Below are 20809 nucleotides of genomic sequence, written 5' to 3' on the forward strand. Positions count from 1 at the left end.
TCTGTGCAGAAGTGGTTCCAGCGCCAGGATAAACAACAACGGCGACAAGGGGCATCCCTGTCGGATACCCCGAGCCACCGTGTATTGCCGCGAGATATGCCGACCCGTGCGCGCCATGGGGTTCGTGTATAGTAAGCGCACCCATGCAATATATTCGTCAGGTATACCAAATCGTGCAAGGGCTTAGAACATATAATCCCAATGCAAGAAGTCGAATGCCTGCCGCAAATCAAGTGATATCCAACCTTCCTTAGTTCCCGTGCCGAGTGTGCCCATCATAATTTGGTGTAGGCGTCTGATGTTAAGTGCCGTGTTCCTACCAGGTACAAACCCACATTGATCAGTGTGTATTAGTTTGGGGATAAACTGACAGAGGCGGGGGGCCAACAATTTACTCAGGATTTTATAGTCCGTGTTAAGGAGTGATAAAGGTGTATAACTCGATAGGATCAATCCATTCCTCCCAGGCTTCAGTAAGGAAACCACTAGCGCTTGCAGCGTAGTAGCGGGGAGCCCACCTGCTTCCAACGACTTGTGATATATGCATTGTAAATGAGGAATCAGCAAGTCGGCATATACCGCATAAAATTCAACCGGCAGGCCATCATTCTGGGGGTTTTATTACGTGGTAAAGCTTTAATCGCCTGTCGGATTTCCACCCCTTTTATCGGTTGTGCTAATTTGTCACACTGATGTTGTGTGAGCTTTGGTAAGCATAATCCGTCAAAGAAGGGCCATATAGGTGCTCATAGTAGTCCCTAAATGCAGTATTGATGTCTAATTGCGTGTTAACCACAACATCCTCACTGTTTCGAATTTCCAGTATAGGTGCGTGCAAGGGTGCGTTCCGAACTAACCGTGCTAGTAGCAGCCCTGACATGTCTGCCTGTGTGTGTTGTCTCTGTGTGTATAGCCGGTGATCGACAACGCGCAGCTCCTTGAGGAGTTCCGCGTATTGTATTTAGCCTCCCGTAGCTGTGTCAATTGTTCATTTGTCCCCGAAGCTTCCCCGTCCAGCGCAGCCAGTTTACCCTCGAGTTCAGTGAGCCGTTCTATCAGAGCAAGCCAAACTCCTATCTTAGTGCTGATTGCCACTCCCCTGATAACCATTTTAAAAGCATCCCATTCCATCTGGCGAGTACTAGCAGACCCCGCGTTCTCTGAGAAATAATGGGCATTCGCCTCCGAGAGGGCATGACGGAAGACCGGATCTTCCAGCATCGTGGGCTGTAGTTTCCAGGTCGGTATCGGGGTTGGACTCTTGCCCCATTGTAGCGTTAATTCCACCGGGTTATGATCCGACAGGGTTTTGCCCATCTGGAGTACTGTAGTAACGGATCCCAACAGGGCTCCAGAACACAGGAACCTATCTATCAGAGTGTGCAGTCTATGTGGTGGTGGGTAAAAGGAATATTCTCTATGCCCTGGATGTTTTGCCCACCATGCGTCGTGAATTTCCCAGCCCTCTGTCCACCCTTTGAGTGTCTCAGCTTGATTTTTGCTTTCTGTAGCGTGTAATGGGGGGTGAGACCTGTCCAGGTCAACGTCCAATACAGCATCAAAAATCGCCACCCAACACCCAGGGATATTCGGCCCAGTCTGTCAGGGCTACACCCAGTGCAGCTAGATACTTATCCTGATCAGTGTTCGGAGCATATATACAACCCATAACCACATGAGCCCCATCCAACAAGCCATGAAGTAACACATACCTGCCGTTAAGGTCTATTTTTTGCTCTAGAAGTCTGAAAGGGACATTATTTCACACCCACACCGCCGCCCCCCTGGCAAAAGCTGAGTATGTCATGGCAAACAGTTGCCCCCTCCATATTTTCTATAATTTGGCTGCCTCATCAGCATTAAGGTGAGTTTCTTGCAGGTAAGCTATAGCAACCTTCCTTCTATTGAGTTGCGCCAGGACACGGTGTCTCTTATGGATTGAGCCCATGCCCCTCACGTTCCAGGTGCAGTAGGTGTATTTATTATGTAATGCCATCATGGTACAGATAGCGTATTGGCCACGCGACATGTGGAGACCGAAGCCCTTCAGACATGAGCTGCATATGAGCCGAGCATGCGTCAACATAGAAACTCCCCAATACTAGGTTTCCCCATAAAACATCAGAGGACCAAACTTGAAACACAAGTCCAACATGGACTCCAAACAGTAAGTGCCATATCGCAATCGCCTGGGGGGTGGAGGTCTGAACTGCAGCAGTTCGTACAAACATCACATTGCCCATTTGAAAAAGCGTTGGTTATGTTAGCACACTTCCCTATACAGCTTAGTTGCACTAGACCTACTAAAGCAGGCATCAACAGTAGTATATATTGCATAGCATCTGTATACATTACCACTCCCGATCATCCCGAAACGCAACATTAGAAGTCTCTGGCAATTTGAGCCGTGATCAAGGGGAACAGCGTTATGCTAGTCTCAGAGTCTGAGCGCACCGTGGCCACATCCGATGAGTGCACTGAAGTCGCTGCAGTTTGAGCATCATGAGCAGCCAACGCCGCTGCTGTCAGGAGTGCATCTTTCTGGCTGTTTGTGATCTGTTCCGAGGTTGGGCCAGCGTCCATAGTGTCCACACTACTGCCATTTCCCGGCCTGAGTAGTCCAGCAGTCCACCGCGGGGAGGCACGATGTAGTTGTCCTGACGGAAGTGAGGACTGTGAGGTCTCCGGCGTAAAAGTTATTTCGAGCCAGTCCGCCGCTTCCTCCGGGCTTTCAAAAAACATCGATTTTTGTCCGTAAACAACCTTCAGTCGAGCTGGGAAAAGCAGTGCATATTTCAAGTTGCGTGCACGTAGGTTCTTTTTGATTCCTTGAAAAGTAGCTCTAGCTTTCTGGACTGCCGGGGTAAAATCTGGGTAGAGGGAAATTGTCCTATTCTCAAAACGTATGGGAGCATTCTCTCTAGCGGCCCGGAGGATCGTGTTGCGATCCTTGTAATGTAGTATGCGTGCTATCAGCGGGCGGGGTGGTGCGCCTGGTTGAGGAGGTCTGGGCGGCACTTGGTGCGCACGCTCCACACTGCAGAGGGATGTTAGGCCCTCTTTCGCCACATGGTCCCTCAGCCATTCCTCTACAAACTGGATGGGGTTGGATCCCTCGCTGAGCTCCGGTATTCCAAGTATGCAGACATTGTTGCGGCGGGACCTCCCTTCTGCGTCGTCTACTCTGTCCTGCAAGCCCTTCAGTTGGCGTTGTAATTGTTCTAGCTGGGTGGAATGTATGGTCTGCTGGGGTATGAGATCGTCCAGTGCCAACTTATTCGATTTGACCTTGTCGGCAAGCTTCTTGTGGTCCGCCTGCAGTAAACCTAGATTGGTGGACATCGTCCCCATTCGCGCCTCCTGCGCTGTTCATGAGTCACGTATCTCCTTCAGAATTAAGTCCAGCTTAGCATCGTGGGGATCCGTCCCCGTGGGAGGCATCACATCATTATCCGAAGCATTGGAGGGGTCACTGCCAAATATAAGCTGCCTCAGCCAGTCCTCTACAAACTGGGTGGGGTTGGATCCCTTGCTGCGCTCCGGTATTCCAAATATGCAGACATTGTTGCGGCGGGACCTCCCTTCCGCGTCATCTACTCTGTCCTGCAAGCCCTTCAGTTGGCGTTGTAATTGTTCTAGCTGGGTGGAATGTATGGTCTGCTGGGGTATGAGATCGTCCAGTGCCAACTTATTCGATTTGACCTTGTCGGCAAGCTTCTTGTGGTCCGCCTGCAGTAAACCTAGATTGGTGGACATCGTCCCCATTCACGCCTCCTGCGCTGTTCATGAGTCATGTATCTCCTTCAGAATTAAGTCCAGCTTAGCATCGTGGGGATCCGTCCCCGTGGGAGGCATCACATCATTATCCGAAGAATTGGAGGGGTCACTGCCAAAGATAAGCTGCGCATCGTCGCCGGCGGTCGCGTCCGCTTGTTTGTTTTTAGTGTGTCCCATTGTGCCACGGCGTCCGCCCGTCCGTCTCTGCTCCAGGATGTTTACTTGTGGGGCCACCAGGGCACTTCACCTTGCAGTTATATGCTCACAGGTAGGCTCAGGCCAAAGGTGTAAACCAACTATGCATGCAGCCGCGTGTTATGGGTCTCTATACCCAGCCAGCAACCGGTCACTCACTCCCAGTGTGCACCGTCAGGAATGCTGGTCTCCTAACAACTAATGGACAATAAATCAGTCCCAACGGTGGCAGTACCAATGCACCTCCAGTTTGGTCTTGGGCACTCCACTGCAGTCAGGGCAGCCAACAGGTAGAGATCATTACCACTGCTAGTGCGTGTAGCCATCAATCATGGGAGCAGGGGCGCCAGTGCTCAGAAGCGGCCTTGACAGCGATACAGTTCGTTAGTCCCAGCAGCGGTTTTTCAATTCATGCACAGAGGCTGGGGCAGCGGGCGGAGGCCACCCCAATATGTCTTCGTGCAGGTTGTTTCCCTTTGTAGTCAGCGGGGATTATAGCGGCTTCTATCTCAGGAGCAAGGGCGTCCCCACACGGGCTCTCCCAATACACCTCCTCCCACAGTCTTTTGATGCAATCGCCAGGATATGTCCCCATTAGGTGAGGTGAGGCGCCCGCAGCACCCACGCTTCGCATTGCCAGTGTTCTCCCCAAGTGCTCAGTCACTCACCGCAGCGCTTCCCGCATCCACCATTACTTGCGCTGGTCGGGTTTGCGGCTGTCGACATCCGCCATTTTGTTTTCGCTGCTGTTGCTGTCGCATATCAAATCGGGCATTCAGTCTTCTGCCGCAGTCACCTCCTTCACTATCACCAACCAGGAACAGTGCCCATATCTCCTTTGGCAAAATCGCCCATGTCCGCCGCAGGCACGGCAGGGGCTGCGAGTTTCGGCGGGAGCTCCTCGCAGCAGACGCGGCTCCGCCCTTCGGCACTCCACAGCCCCGGTGTCGTCCAGGAATAGCACAGAAATGGACAGGATCCGCTGAGTCCACGGGGCTCAAAACGCAGTCATCAGTCCCAGAAGTGTTCCACTGTTGAAGGATGGGTGACCCATCCGTGTAGGTCCAGATTAGTACAGGATATTTCGCTAAGTGTCGGGGTATGGGATGGAGCTCTTTCAGCTCACGTCCTCCATGCCTGGCAGTTGGCCACGCCCCCCCCTTTTTCACCATGACAGCTGTTAGGAGCATCCCACGGGACACAGGAAGAAGAAAGTGGCTCCCTTAAACCCGGAAATGCTACCCGTGTTAATGGCAAAGACGGACAATTGAGCACTGTAAACTCTAATCTGGTTAAAGTGTGCCCATTTTGAAATAATTGTAATTTAGACGCGGTAAAAGGCTTAGAAATATAAGATCACTTAACAGAGGCTTACAAAGAAACGAAAATGAACACAAAGAGTCACAAAATGATGCGATCCTTCAATTACAGATAGCATGCAAGGTAGCGAAGGCTATGTATTGAGATGTTATGTATATAAAATATTACTGGAGAGTGACCGGCTTTTTGGTGCTGGAAACCAGGGTTTGAGCCTCGGGGTTGCGTCCACATCCTGTGATGGGCAAATCACATAATCTCCCTGTGCCTGAATGTGTCCTTGTGTAACGTAACCGGAGCTCATGTAAAGCGCTCCAATACCTTCAGGTAGAGTTCGTGCTATAGAAATCTGCATTAAAAAAAACACTGTGCCAGCCTGCCTCAAGCGCTCCTCCCGAGCAGCCCTGCCTGCCGATCACATAATCTCCCCGTGCCTGAATGTGCCCTTGTGTAACGTAACTGGAGCTCATGTAAAGCGCTCCAATACCTGCAGCTGGAAACCAAAGAAGGAAGGGCCGGAAGTTCCAGCTTCACATTAGCAGAAACAGTACTTGCCCTAAAGCAGACAAAGAAAGAGAAGGCCCTGGGAAGGATGCCATCCCTGTACCCTGTACCTATCACAGCATGAAGTTTGGATCCCTTACCTACAAGCCTTGAGTAATGCTATAATGCGGGTGAGGCTATCCCTCCATCGTGGTGCAGAGCCACCATAATCCCAATATATAAAAAAGGAGAATAGGAATGTGCCAGGAAACTATAGACCTATAAGCTTACTGAATAATAGCCAAAAGATTTTTCTAGACAGGTTCTTAGTAGGCTTCAATCTTGGCTATCTGAGATTCACATCCTCAAAGTTTTGCATTCGGGCTTCAGAAGTAAAGTCGGTACTATTGACTAGTTCTTCCACTTCAAGGTGCTATACTAGAAGTATGTTACCTTGAAGCATGAACATCTCTACATCGTTTTCATACAACTGAGAGTGGTATTTGACCTGGTCCCAAGGGACAACCTATGGAGGATCTTGGAGAAGTACGGGGTGCCTAGAGACCTCCTTTGGATTCTTAGAACTCTCCACACTCAAACCTATGCTATGGACAAGATCCTCATTAATCGGGGAGGAAGGCAGGGATGCGTGCTTGCACCCACACATTTTAGCCTCTACATTGACGGAGCTGTAAAATGGCTAACCCAGTGCAAGCATGATCCTCCCAAATCTGCAGGAACACCAATTCCACTCCTCGTGTTTGCCGACAATACTCTCCTTATTTCTAGAAGTCCCACGGACCTACAGGCAGAATTGGACCCCTTTGTATCCTTTTGCTGAAGCAGGGGCCTAGAACTTAATCCTTCAAAATACAAGTATATGGTAATTAATCCCTACCATTCCTTTAGGGGTGGGATGACCATAATGGATACCCAGATGGAAAAGGTAAAAAATATTGATTACTTAAGAGTGAGACTAGCAGACAATCTGTCCTGTGGGCCGCAATTGGTGAAGAGCAAAACTATTCTCCAACAGAGAGCTTGGCAATCACGAGGAAATAAAAGACCACCTCAGGGGTTTCTGTGTCACCTCCTCTTTATGTATATAGATCTATGGCAGTAACTGCAGCCACATACGGGGCAGAGATATGGGGACTTGTCGATTCATCTCTCCTCACGCAGGCAGAAAATAATTTTATCAGGGCCTTGCTTAATCTACCTGCCAATACTCCTTTAATAGCTATGAGATTCGATTTAGCTCTAAAGTCTATCAATCTGGTAATCTCGTTAAAACCATTGTCATATTGGGTACGAATCTGGTGAACCTTGGAGGTGACTCCCTATCGGGACCCCTTTTAGATCTAATAGCATGTGATAAACAAGTTCGCTCTGCGTGGTTGAAACAAGTCAGAAAGATGTTTGAAGATCTTATTATGAAAGTGCTTTGGACATTCCCTGGAAGAATTATAAAAGGTGACCATGAGAAACTAAAAACAACATACTGGGAAAATCTTTTGGTACAAGCATGAAAGGACCGGACTTATGGTAGTGTAACAGGGAAGTTCCTGAGTCACAAATTCTTCCCCAAATTTGAAAGATTCCTGGATAGAATTTTACCCTTCCAAGCAAAACGCCTGTATGTACAATTCAGATGTGGTGCGTTACAGCAAAGGACATTTACATCCGGGTGGAATAAAACAGGTCGGTGCATAAACGATTGCCCACATTGTCCCCAGCTGAAAGAGTCAGAGGAACATTTCCTTTTCTTCTGTCCCAGTTATCCAAAACCCCGCAAGAAATGGATTACTGCAGTGTGCAAGCTTGAGGGAGTGAGGAATTACTGGGTGGGAGGCATTACGAATACTAACAAGCATTGGCATAGCCAATAGGTCTCTCCTTTGGGACCTTATAAGTGTTTAGTTATCCAGCACAATATCCTTGGTGCAACAACATCAAGGGTTGCATGGCTAAACACTTATAAGGTGCCAAAGGCGAGACCTATTGGCTATGCCAATGCTTGTTTATTACTTTATTTGTTATTCAAGTGTTTTAATTAATGTATGCAAATAAACAACAATTGCCACTCTTGCACTCAAAGGCACTTACTTAATTTCACGCCTCTGTAAGAGTGAGATCACAGAGTGAACAACACAAAACCATGACTGAAATACCTCAAAGCATCACGCAAGCACTCCCAAGCACACATATCTCTTTTTCACATCCACGTTTTTGTAAACAAAGGTTATATTTGAAATATACGTGTATTCTTTGAATTGTTCAGAAATGCCGCTGACGTGCGTGTAGCTCGGCTACTCCCAGGTTTAGAACCTTAAATTGATTCATCGGCTGCTGCTCCGCCCAGAACAAAGCCCCAAGGAGATATGCACATTTAATCACGACCTCCCTCCACGTACGCGCGCAGTCCCTCTCCTGTGCCGAGGCCAGGCGGCGCTGCTGAACGGCTGCACGGAGGGCAGAGCCCAGAGCTGATGGGGTGTGACGGGGGGTTAAGAGACATACACCGCTGCCGAATCAGGCTGGGCTTCCGCCCCACTCACATCATATGCAATTACATATTAAACCTCCAGTGACCGCAAAATAAAGCAAGAGGGAGCACGCAAGTTATTCGGGGCATGCCGATGTTGTGGGTGTATGGGGATGGGTGCGGTGGCAGGCAGCAACATTTATATTCAAATGAGGTAAGCGGAGAAACAAATGTCAAAGATGCAGAGAACACCTAAACATAACCAACGGAAGCGCCCATGCCCCCTTTTGTCACGGTAACTACAGCATCGCATGTCTTGTATACAGAGAAAGGGATATGTTGTTCTTCAAAACGAAAAACGAATACCTTCAATAACCACAAAACCCGATTTCGAACAAAGTGCCTAGCACGCTGCCTACGATGGCACCCTTACACAAGCACGCGAGTGGTGCGCGCGCGCCACAGCGAGATATCTGTTTTGCATTATCGCGCACGCGTCTGGGCACGATAATTCAAAACAGATGTCGCCCGTGCGGGTAACCGCAAGCAATAGGCCGTGGGTGGAGCAAAGGCGGGACATGCACCGCCTTTGCCCAATTGTGTACTTTCTTTCTTAGAAAGACGCACGCAAAGGCCAATAGCCTGTGAGAAAAACAAAAACACACGCACGAGCGTGTGGTGAGCTCTCTGAAGCTCCTTACTAAAAGTTTTGCAGAGCAGCGCATGTGCGCTGCTCTAGGCTCGACCTAAAAACTGACACGAAGGAACAAATAGTATTTGCCGTATCTGGTTTGCAATTGAGGGCTTGGAAAGTCAGATTGAGAGCACTGCCCTCCAATGAACCTTAAACCAGTTTAGGCACCGGTATGCAGAATTTTACCGTCGACTCCACAATTTTAGATGTCATATAGAAAACTCTGTAGTTTTTCTGTATAACCATATACAATAGGTATTAAGCAACACTGATTGAGAATGTATTTCAGTGGATATGTGACAAGGCAGACACATTTGTTTCTCCTCTCAATTTTAATAATTTTCTTATTGGCAGGAACAAAACATCTACTATTGTGAATGTACTCTAGCCAATATGTGATTAAGTCAGATATATTGGAATATAGTTTAAAATGAGAGCGTTCCATACTTGGGACCCAGAAATTATAAATTCCAAATGTTCACAAAGACCGGGCCATATATACGATGATGTGGCGCAGCGTGCCGTTAGCCTCCTGGGCTTAACAACACGCTCCGCCACTTCGGAAACGCGAGGCTGCACCATATTTCCAAGAATGTGGTGCAGGCTTGCGTTTCCCCCTGCGATGGCGCTAAGTTTCACAACTTAGCGCCAACGTAGGCACCCTTGCACCAGAGTGCAAGGGTGTCTGTGTGCAGGGGAGGATTGGTTATGTGTAGGAAGGTGTCCCTTCCTGCACATAAACAATCCTAAAATGCCATTTTGTAACTTTCATGTGTGCTGCTTCATGCAGCACACATGAAAGTTACAAAATGGCATTTTTTTAAAGGGTTTGTTTATGTTCAGGAAGGGACACATTCCTGTACATAAACAAACCATGGCATTTTGTTTTTTTCCATGTGTGCTGCACAAGGCAGCACACATGGAAAATGCAAAAACGAGGAGAAATAATGCATTTAGTCTCGTTTCGCCACCTTAAGACCAGGGTTTTCCTGGTCTTAATTTTGGCGCTGCCTTCTATGTACGCCACCCTTGTACATAGGGGGCAGCGTCAAATACAATGGGTGTTGCGGTTGAACGCCCACCACAACACCCACTGCACGTCCCTTTCACACTAAACAGAGCGTGAAAGGGTGCCTTACGTACAAGGCAGCGTTAAGCCACGTTAAGTGGCTTAACGCTTCCTTGTACATAAGGCAAGGCCCCTATCCCCACGGGAACGTCACAAAAAGTGACGCTCCCGTGGCGATAGGGGCTTGTACATATGCCCCACTGTGTTTTAAAATTAAGACACTCTCTAACTGGTTTAATTTCTCCCTTTTTAAGTTTTGATTTACAAGGTTAATGTTACCTTACTTCTTTTTTTATTGCATTTTTCGATAAAATTCCAATCGGCGTGTGAACATTTTGATATATGGAGGACTTTGTTAAAATGGTGCTTAATATGTAATGCAGATGCCCTTGCATGTTTTCAGTTCAGTTTAATTTCCATTTTCGGGACTTCGGGTAATCAATTTAAAGATTCGACTCTGTTGTTAGCCTTTCAAAGTAACCTTGTCATTTTATAAAACGTGGACTTTTGTATTTTCCAAAGGTGTGAGGTTGAACAGTTTACTGGGAAGAAAAGGAAGCTTGGAAAAGATGAACAATTACTGGGACGTGGGGCAGTTCTTCAATGTGAGTATGCTGGCCGGTGACATTGGGAAAGCGGTCCAGGCAGCAGAGAGACTCTTCAAGCTGAAGCCCCCGGTCTGGTAAGCATTTGTAAAAATTACACTCAACTATTTCTTCGAGCATTTAAAGAGAGGACACTGTATGAAAAAACTAAGGTTGGCTCTGCAGGACTGATGCTGCTTTTTTTGGGGGGACACAATCTTTTTGCGTTTGTATCCATTGATCAACACAGTTTTGCGTAGGATCACGTCTGCACATAATGAAGCTCTGGTTTAGAGAGTATCTATACTTTGCCTGCATATACCACCCAAACACAAGACTCACCACACATCCTGACCATCAGTACATTATACACAGTCCTTACCAGAGACATCCAATGTAACTCCCAAATCCCATGTTTGGGCTTGCATTGGACATCCAAATAGTATGCGGTCCCACCCCAAAGCACGACACACCATCAGTCCAATTTCATCTACAAATGGTCTTACTCATACAGTGCATGCTAGACTGAACCCTATCACCTTTATGCACACGGCACCAAAGCCATTTATGTGGTAAAGCGCTGCCAAATCACCAGTACGGTCTTGACCTGCACCCACATACCCACTTGAAACATGCAAATAAAATGAGTAAAAATGCAATACACTGTTACACACGCAACAGCTTTGCCTCATAACTGCCGATGTGGATTGTGAGGCATATATAGGAAATAATACTTTCAAGACAGTTGTCCCCCCCAGTCAAGAAACAAAAAAAAAACTTCTTTAGCACATCCTTCAATGGACATAAAACATCATAATGGCCCTCCTAGCACAACCTCGTTTCACTTTCACACTAACTCACACAACAATTTCAAAATTTACTCTGACCAAACTCTCTGCTAACCACACATAACCAAACACCAACAAAACAACAAACCCTATCATATGATGGCTCCTCGAGTTTGTTTGACGACTTCCAAAATCAACATGAAATGGCTTCCAGATAGAAAATGTGGTACAATGTAATTACAGCAGTAGGTAGCGCTATACAAATGTGACTAATAACACAACATAACATTTCTACAAGAAAGGCTGTGCCTATGTTTTAGTGGAGACTATTGTTTGGGTTGTAGACTACATGGCGGAGGATAAGTTTAAACAAAGCACAGATGTTTTTGTCAGGGAGTTTTAGATCCTCATTAAGAAGGAGTGACACCTGCTATTGTCAAGCTCAAGTAGGGGCAAATTGAGCATGCTTCTGAATTCTTGCAAGGGATAGTGTCAGGAACCCAAGATTACAGATAGGTTTAATTGCGCATCGAAGACTCAAAGTTTGTACACCCCGAGCAATGGAAGGTTCATGGGTGGAGCTGACTCGGAAATGGCGCCAGAAAAGGCCACCAGAACTGAGTAGCTGTTAGCGTTCTAGTGTTTGGCAGAGAACGCGCTGGAATCCTAGGTGAGGCTCGCGCTGCCTAGGAACTGCGCACTTCACCAAGAATTCTAGAGAGTCAGGTGCGCATTCCAGTGCGCGCTGACTAAAAGTGTTTTCAGTTCTCGCTCGAAGGCTTTTCAGAATCTACCCTGAAGGGCTTTCGGAAGTCAGTAGATACAAGTTCGAAATCCGAGTTCCATGAAGTAAAGTGACTTTTGAGGAGAACCGCAAATCTTAGTTTGTGAAGATTTCGCACCGAGTCGTCAGGGAGAGGAAGCAGCGTCAACAGGAGCATCTGAAGGAAGCACAAGAAAAATGAAGCTAAGTTAACGAGTGTATATTTGTCACGTCAGAGAACCGAAGTAAATTACCGAAAGCAATAGAGTCATAGAACTTACTGTGAGGGAAGTGGCTTTACTGTAATTCTTCACAGAGGTAACGAGTTGTAACGACAAGTCCTGAAAAAATCGAAGAGAGAATTGCAATATAGATTAGAACTCTTGAGCAACTACAAATAATAGAATAAGATAAAACCATACTTACCACAGAAATAAGTCGTCGAACAATAGCTAAGTACTGAGAGTGAAATACCACCACGAAAAGAGAAGAAAGCATTAAACACACAGATGAATAATTACCAATAGGAAAAGACCTCAAAACTCAGTAAGTAGTATACCAAATTAAAATAGATAACATCAGGTTTAAAAGAAAGCAGAAGTTCTTAACAGATAAATGTAACTATATTACAGGTGTGCAAAAAGAAAAGGAAGCTGTGAATTAAGGCAGATACCAAGGAAGATAAGACATAGGAGAATAAAAAGAAAAATAGGAAAGTAAGTGAGAAGCTCAGAGAGAAAGATTTATATGAGGCAGATAAACCTTGGGTTCTAGCTATTTCCTTTTTAATTGCAGACGAAGAATATAGTTAATGAAATAAAAGCACACACAGAAAAGAAATAGAAGAGAAGCAGAGTTCTGAAATTGGCATGGTAAGGAAATAAGGCAATAGGGGTTAAGAGATAAGAGAGGTTAAGGACTAAAAGTTTATGATAACAATAACTCTTGTCTACAGGTTATCTCTTCAGCAAAAGAAGTCTGCTGGACGGACTCCTGAAGGAAGCCGCAGAACAGTCTCTTCTCTCTTTTGTTATTTTATCCACTTTCCCCCTTCCCCCTAGATAGCCACTCTAGAGACTTGTCACACTAAGCTCTGGATTGCTGTCGGGGTGGATTTGGGAACTAGCATCTCTGTTCCTGTGTAAGTTTGAGTACCGTAATTAGAGTCTGACAGAGTGAAGTGCCGTCCGAGAGGAAGATCCAGTTTAACTTAATCGATGCCCCCCAATTCCAGTTGATCCTTGGGCTTCCCTGGCTTACTGAACATAATCCAACAATCAACTGGAGTACCAGAGCCATTAAGATGGAATCAGATTATTGTTTGGGAAATTGTTTCAGGGGCCAGCTGCAGGAGCAAGAGGTGAATCCTGCACATTCGTTGTGTCAGACGGGAGAATCAATTTGTGTAATTCAAGTGCAAGACACACCAGAGGAATATCGAGATTTTGAAGACGTATTCAATGAAGTGGAGGCAGAACAATTACCACCCCACAGACCTTATGATTGTAAAATTGAGATCGAACCCGGTTCAAATCTACCTTGCAGCCGTGTGTATGCCCTTACGGAAAAAGAACACCATCACCTAAAAGAGTATTTGGACAAGTATCTAGCAAACGGCTTCATTCGTCCCTCGCAGTCCCCAGTCTCCTCGCCCCTATTTTTTGTTCCAAAGAAAGAAGGAGATTTGAGGACTTGCATTGACTACAGAGCCATCAATAAGATTACAAAAAAGAACCGTTATCCATTGCCGCTAATATCTGTTTTGCTAGATCAAGTGAAAAGAGCAACAATCTACACGAAGTTGGATCTGAGGGGAGCGTATCATCTGGTGAGAATGAAGGAGGGCGATGAGTGGAAGACAGCTTTCAGAATGAGGTTCGGCCTATTTGAATATCAGGTTATGCCCTATGGGCTATGTAACGCTCCCGCAGCCTTTCAACACTTCATTAACGATGTATTAAAGGAATTCATCGACCAGTGTGCACTGGTGTACATCGATGACATCCTTATCTACTCTGAGAACAAGGAAGAACATCAGGATCAGGTTAGAAGGGTCTTACAGAAGCTGAGAGAAAACAGACTGTTTGTAAAGCTAGAGAAGTGTGCCTTCAGTGTCTCTCAGGTTGAATTTTTGGGCTTTGTAATTTCACCAACAGGCATTCTTATGGACCGCAAGAAGATCGAAGCGGTGATAAATTGGAAGTCCCCCGAGAGCGTCAAAGAAGTACAAGGCTTTATTGGTTTTGCCAATTTTTACCGGAGATTCATTGGAGAATTTTCGCATAAGATTTTGCCACTCACCCGTCTATTGAAAAAAGGGGTCAAATTTGAATGGACAACTGAAGCTGAAGAAGCCTTCCAATCCCTAAAGAGAAGTTTTACGTCAGCCCCAATCCTACAACATGCAGATCCGACTGAACCATTTTATGTGGAGACCGATGCCTCTGATCAGGCGGTGGGAGGAGTTTTGTCCCAACGAAGCAAGCAAACGGGGCAGCTGCATCCAGTCGCCTATAGGTCAAGAAAATTAACTCCGGCAGAAATAAACTATACCATCACAGAGAAGGAGCTATTGGCCATAAAAGACGCATTCAAAGATTGGAGACATCATTTAATGGGGGCACAGCATCAAGTCACAGTATATACAGACCATAGAAATTTAAAATTTCTAAAAACAGCCAGAACCTTAACACCAAGACAATTGCGATGGTCGCTGTACTTTGCTGATTACGATTTCGTCATTACTTATCGACCAGGGGCCCAGAACGGAAAAGCAGATGCCTTGTCTAGGATAGACACAGAAAATAAAAAGACACCTGTAGGAAATCAATCCATTATCCCAAGTGAGAAGATTATTGGAGCAATCACTTCAGTTGATCTTGAACAGGGTATCACTGACGCAATGGATGAAAAGACCTTGAAAGAGTGGGCGAAGGAGGAAGGAAGAGAGGTTCGTAATCAGTTGCCCTACTTCCAAGGAGCTCTGTATATTCCCACTAAAGAGTTGCAGCAACAGATTATCAAGGAATGCCACGATGCAAAGTTGGCAGGACATAAGGGAGAGGCAAAGACCAGAGAACTGATCCAGTGACACTACTGGTGGCCTGAAATGTCGAAGAGTATTGAGCAATATGTTAAGACTTGTGAGATCTGTGCTCAGGGAAAATCCGAAAGGCAGGCCCCAAAAGGTTTACTTATGCCCTTACCCACTCTACCTTATCCTTGGCACACTGTTACATTAGACCTCATAACTGACTTACCCCTTAGTCAGGGCTACAATACCATCTTAGTAGTAGTAGATTCCCTTTCTAAAATGGCTCATTTTACACCTTTAAAGGGAGTGCCAACAGCTAAGCAGTTGGCGACTCATTTTAGTGCTCAAATAGTGAAAATACATGGAATCCCTAAAATAGTAATCACAGATAGGGGTCCACAGTTCATTTCCCACTTTTGGAAATCTTTCATGGAAGGGTTGGGCACAGAAGTCCGTTTTTCCACCAGTTACCACCCAGAAACTGACGGTCAAACCGAGAGGGTGAACCAGGAACTTGAACAGTATCTGAGATTGTTTCTTTTGAAACAAGAAGGAAATTGGTCGGATTATTTGTGGGCAGCAGAGTTCGCCCATAATAATGCAAAGAATGTTTCCACTGGGTATTCCCCTTTCTTTATGAATTATGGAAGACATCCCAACTCGACCCTCAGGCAAACCGAGATCTCAGTTCCGGCGGTGGAGGAGATTGTAACACAGTTAGATCAGGTACATAAGAGGGCAATTGAAAATCTTGAACTAGCTATAGAAAAATATAAGAGTTATGCAGACAGAAAGAGACGAGTAGGCCCCTCATTGGAAATAGGAGACAAGGTTTGGTTAAGTACTAAGAATTTGAGATTGAAAGGTAATCGGAAGTTTCAACCGAGATTTATTGGTCCATATCTGGTAGAGGAGAAAATAAATCCGGTGACTTACCGAGTTCAATTGCCACCAAAGTTGAAAATACATCCAGTTTTCCACATATCCCTGTTGAAGAAGGCTCCAGAAGATCTGCGAAAAAACCTGCCTCCAAGGCCTCTTCAGCTAGAGACTGGTACTGAATTTGAAGTCAAGGAAATTCTAGACTCCAAAATACAAAAAGGGAAGTTATACTATTTGGTGGACTGGAAGGGTTATGGGCCCGAGGAAAGGTCTTGGGAACGAGAGGAAGATGTCCATGCTCCAAGATTAGTCAAGGCCTTTCACCTACGATCACCAACTAAACCCCAGAGGAGAGAACCTACCTTGTTGGAGGAACCCAAGATTACAGATAGGTTTAATTGCGCATCGAAGACTCAAAGTTTGTACACCCCGAGCAATGGAAGGTTCATGGGTGGAGCTGACTCGGAAATGGCGCCAGAAAAGGCCACCTGAACTGAGTAGCTGTTAGCGTTCTAGTGTTTGGCAGAGAACGCGCTGGAATCCTAGGTGAGGCTCGCGCTGCCTAGGAACTGCGCACTTCACCAAGAATTCTAGAGAGTCAGGTGCGCATTCCAGTGCGCGCTGACTAAAAGTGTTTTCAGTTCTCGCTCGAAGGCTTTTCAGAATCTACCCTGAAGGGCTTTCGGAAGTCAGTAGATACAAGTTCGAAATCCGAGTTCCATGAAGTAAAGTGACTTTTGAGGAGAACAGCAAATCTTAGTTTGTGAAGATTTCGCACCGAGTCGTCAGGGAGAGGAAGCAGCGTCAACAGGAGCATCTGAAGGAAGCACAAGAAAAATGAAGCTAAGTTAACGAGTGTATATTTGTCACGTCAGAGAACCGAAGTAAATTACCGAAAGCAATAGAGTCATAGAACTTACTGTGAGGCAAGTGGCTTTACTGTAATTCTTCACAGAGGTAACGAGTTGTAACGACAAGTCCTGAAAAAATCGAAGAGAGAATTGCAATATAGATTAGAACTCTTGAGCAACTACAAATAATAGAATAAGATAAAACCATACTTACCACAGAAATAAGTCGTCGAACAATAGCTAAGTACTGAGAGTGAAATACCACCACGAAAAGAGAAGAAAGCATTAAACACACAGATGAATAATTACCAATAGGAAAAGACCTCAAAACTCAGTAAGTAGTATACCAAATTAAAATAGATAACATCAGGTTTAAAAGAAAGCAGAAGTTCTTAACAGATAAATGTAACTATATTACAGGTGTGCAAAAAGAAAAGGAAGCTGTGAATTAAGGCAGATACCAAGGAAGATAAGACATAGGAGAGTAAAAAGAAAAATAGGAAAGTAAGTGAGAAGCTCAGAGAGAAAGATTTATATGAGGCAGATAAACCTTGGGTTCTAGCTATTTCCTTTTTAATTGCAGACGAAGAATATAGTTAATGAAATAAAAGCACACACAGAAAAGAAATAGAAGAGAAGCAGAGTTCTGAAATTGGCATGGTAAGGAAATAAGGCAATAGGGGTTAAGAGATAAGAGAGGTTAAGGACTAAAAGTTTATGATAACAATAACTCTTGTCTACAGGTTATCTCTTCAGCAAAAGAAGTCTGCTGGACGGACTCCTGAAGGAAGCCGCAGAACAGTCTCTTCTCTCTTTTGTTATTTTATCCACTTTCCCCCTTCCCCCTAGATAGCCACTCTAGAGACTTGTCACACTAAGCTCTGGATTGCTGTCGGGGTGGATTTGGGAACTAGCATCTCTGTTCCTGTGTAAGTTTGAGTACCGTAATTAGAGTCTGACAGATAGTTCTCATGTTGGCTTAGAATGGGTACAAGTAAAGAGGTTCTAGAAGGCTGAAAAAGCTGGAAATGGGACACGGCTCAGGGTGATTTGGGAAAGCAAGCAGGTTTTTGAGTGACTGAGCATAGGCTGTGTGTTGAAACCTACTGGGTAAGGGTAGGCATGTGGGAGAGATGCTTTATAAAGACTCAAGTGTTATAATCAGAAACAAAGTCCATATCTGGAAGACAGCCAGCTAATCTAGCATCAGCATGCGGACAGTGTACGCATAGGGAGATAAAAGAGGATACTCTTGGCTAAGCTAGTAATTGTTATTGCGATATTCAAATGTTCCTGTCCGGTTCTTACCTTTCATTTTTAAATTCACTCTATCATTTTATATTTATAACTCAATAACCTTCAGTATTGGAAGACCATGGTCAATTCGATGATATCATGAGGCGGCTGATTACCTTTTTGTCAGGATCATAGGCTTACTTAATACTCGTTTCACCTTTAAACATGTACTACTCTTTCTGCCATCTACCCCAACTGCAGAGAATTTCTCTAGAAGAACAACCCCTCCTCCATAGGTTATATTATCCAGAGGCAATCTTTGGTAGCATTCATATATCTGTTGTTCCAGATGGTGTGATTCTAGATCTCCCATACAATACTGTGATATTTCCCACTAGACTAGTGCATATAACACCCTGATCATTATTCTGCTTCGTGTGTTTTTCCCCAATCCACTCAATCAAGGGCCTTAAGGTTATGATGTCAGAAAATGCGACAAGGAGCACTAATGCCTCAAAATTACCGGCCATTAAATGACTAATGAAATGATTCTCATTCAACAACCAACATAGTCTTTACAGTAACATGCCAAGACTATCATAATGATATGATATAATGAAAACTCTCGCCCCAGTATGTTGTTTCAATCAAATGGCAATTTGAATTAATTGAGAATTTCTCCAAGCACTTGACTGTTAGAATCTAACGAGTTAATTAGATTAATATTAAATGTAAACTGTAATTTAATAGGAATACGATTGTGCATACCAACAAACAATATATGTGTACACATATATATTACATGCATTTCTATTTGAGCAAAGAAAACCTCCGGGCAGGCATGTACACTCTGGTTATAAACTTCAATGTAAAAATGTTTTTAATAAAAATTAATGAATCAACAAAATAACATTGCTTTCATTTCAGTATAGTTCATTTAAAAACTTTCCTTCAAAAGTTTGAAATGCACACACGAAGTTCACATAGTCAATAAAGTGCATTGCATTTAAATTGTCCTTAACAGATATTGTTAATTCATCAAATGAAAGACACTACTCACAAAAACTGACCATGTACATCTAGTCTTCATAGTCACACAACAAATGTCTCCATACTTGTCAGTTAGCCCAGATGCATGGCTGGTGGGAGAGTTTCATTGCCAAGTATGACTCTGGTCATTGTCCAACATCAAGACACAATAAAAAACAGGCCTTAGCAAAGCCAGCCAGTCTTTACTTGCCTAGTTGTCTTACTTGATGCTTGGAAAATGTGTTTGCTGCACAAGCCCTGGCAAGGGCAATAGCAGCAGACAGCCATCTTGAAATGTTCTTTTCCATACTTTATTAGTGTACCATTCTAAGATGGTGTTGTGTTGTGTGTAGACATCACATTTTGTTGTATTGCTGTGAAAACCATTTTGCTGCGACTCAGAAATGTCTTGAATATCTAACTAGATTAAGTAATGACCAGTAGTGTGAGTCAAAACAAAATTCTCTTCCTTCACTCAAGTACTTGTAGAAACCTTGTCTTGCCAGTTACTATGTGCAGGTAGTAAGACATGAGAAAGATTAATCAAGCCAAACTAATATAGGATCTGACACCCCTTAGATAGTATAGACACTATAAATCCTTTCCTCTACATCAATATTGTAACTGACCGTTCTTTCCGCTGTACTACTCTTAGCTAGGGTTGCGCTGTATAAATATACATACACGCATACGTTGTACTCAGTTGGATAACTTGTATGATACTGCTGGAAGATATTCAATATCACCTAACCCAGTAAAGGCTGCACTCACTAGAGAATCATTCTTATTGGTAAGACTTTAAAAAAAAAAATTGTTGAATATAATAACAATAATTATAGTGGTCTGCTACTATAAAGCTCTCTTGGTCTTTGAAGAACTTCAAAGCCTTGTGTATTAAAAGTCTTTATACCCTCCCTCTTAAGGTTTGGACTGCCTTCCCGAGTAGTCCTTCTGGTCATTGTTTGAAAGGCATTTTTTTTGCTTGTATCATAAACCATGACTGATCCATGAATGCCCCCTTGTCTTTCAAATATATCAAGACCATTACCAAAGCTGAACTCCTCCGTCACCCTCAACTGCTACAACTACATGAACTGTACATAAATAATATGAAAACATCAAACCTCATCTGTATTAGACTTTTGTGCCATTTATCAATGCCTCTTTGAGGTAGATCATTGGATAAGAACAGAGTACCTAAAATTAAACACATTAAAACCTGAGATACTAAGCTGTGGTAAATGAACCATCTCCCAACCATCCATCTTCTGCCCCCCCAAAAATAGCCCTCGCCTTAACCATCATTCCCAGGGAAGAGTCTAGATGTATACATTGATGTGAACCTCTCTCTGATCTGAACCCAGTGCAAAAGGAATCTTTTAGATGATGGGACAACTGCACTGAATCTTTTCTTACTTAGGAGTGCACCAAATGGAACAAGACACTGTGAGATAATACTGTTCTGCCTAGACTACTCCAATGACATACATATTGACCCACCCCCGCTTAGAATCCAGAATGCAGCTACAAGACAAATCCTAAATTGTAACTTCTGATAGATGCATCTTCCTGCAGATTTCTCACCTTATGACTATCCTTCAGGTGCCAGACTTGATATGGAA

At 44.5% G+C, this 20809-nt stretch overlaps 1 protein-coding gene across 1 annotated transcript in view; it reads left to right on the forward strand.

Annotated features, from left to right (window-relative positions):
- Positions 1-20809, forward strand: part of MAP3K15 (mitogen-activated protein kinase kinase kinase 15) — a 1172574-nt gene that overhangs the window by 639282 nt on the left and 512483 nt on the right. Inside the window, exon 9 of the mRNA XM_085622522.1 lies at positions 10543-10702. Within this exon, the coding sequence (XP_085478648.1) occupies positions 10543-10702 (160 nt within the window). The remainder of the gene's footprint in view (positions 1-10542; positions 10703-20809) is intronic.

The sequence above is a fragment of the Triturus cristatus genome, chromosome 8, assembly GCF_964204655.1.
Source record: "Triturus cristatus chromosome 8, aTriCri1.1, whole genome shotgun sequence".
Taxonomy (NCBI): Eukaryota; Metazoa; Chordata; class Amphibia; order Caudata; family Salamandridae; genus Triturus; species Triturus cristatus.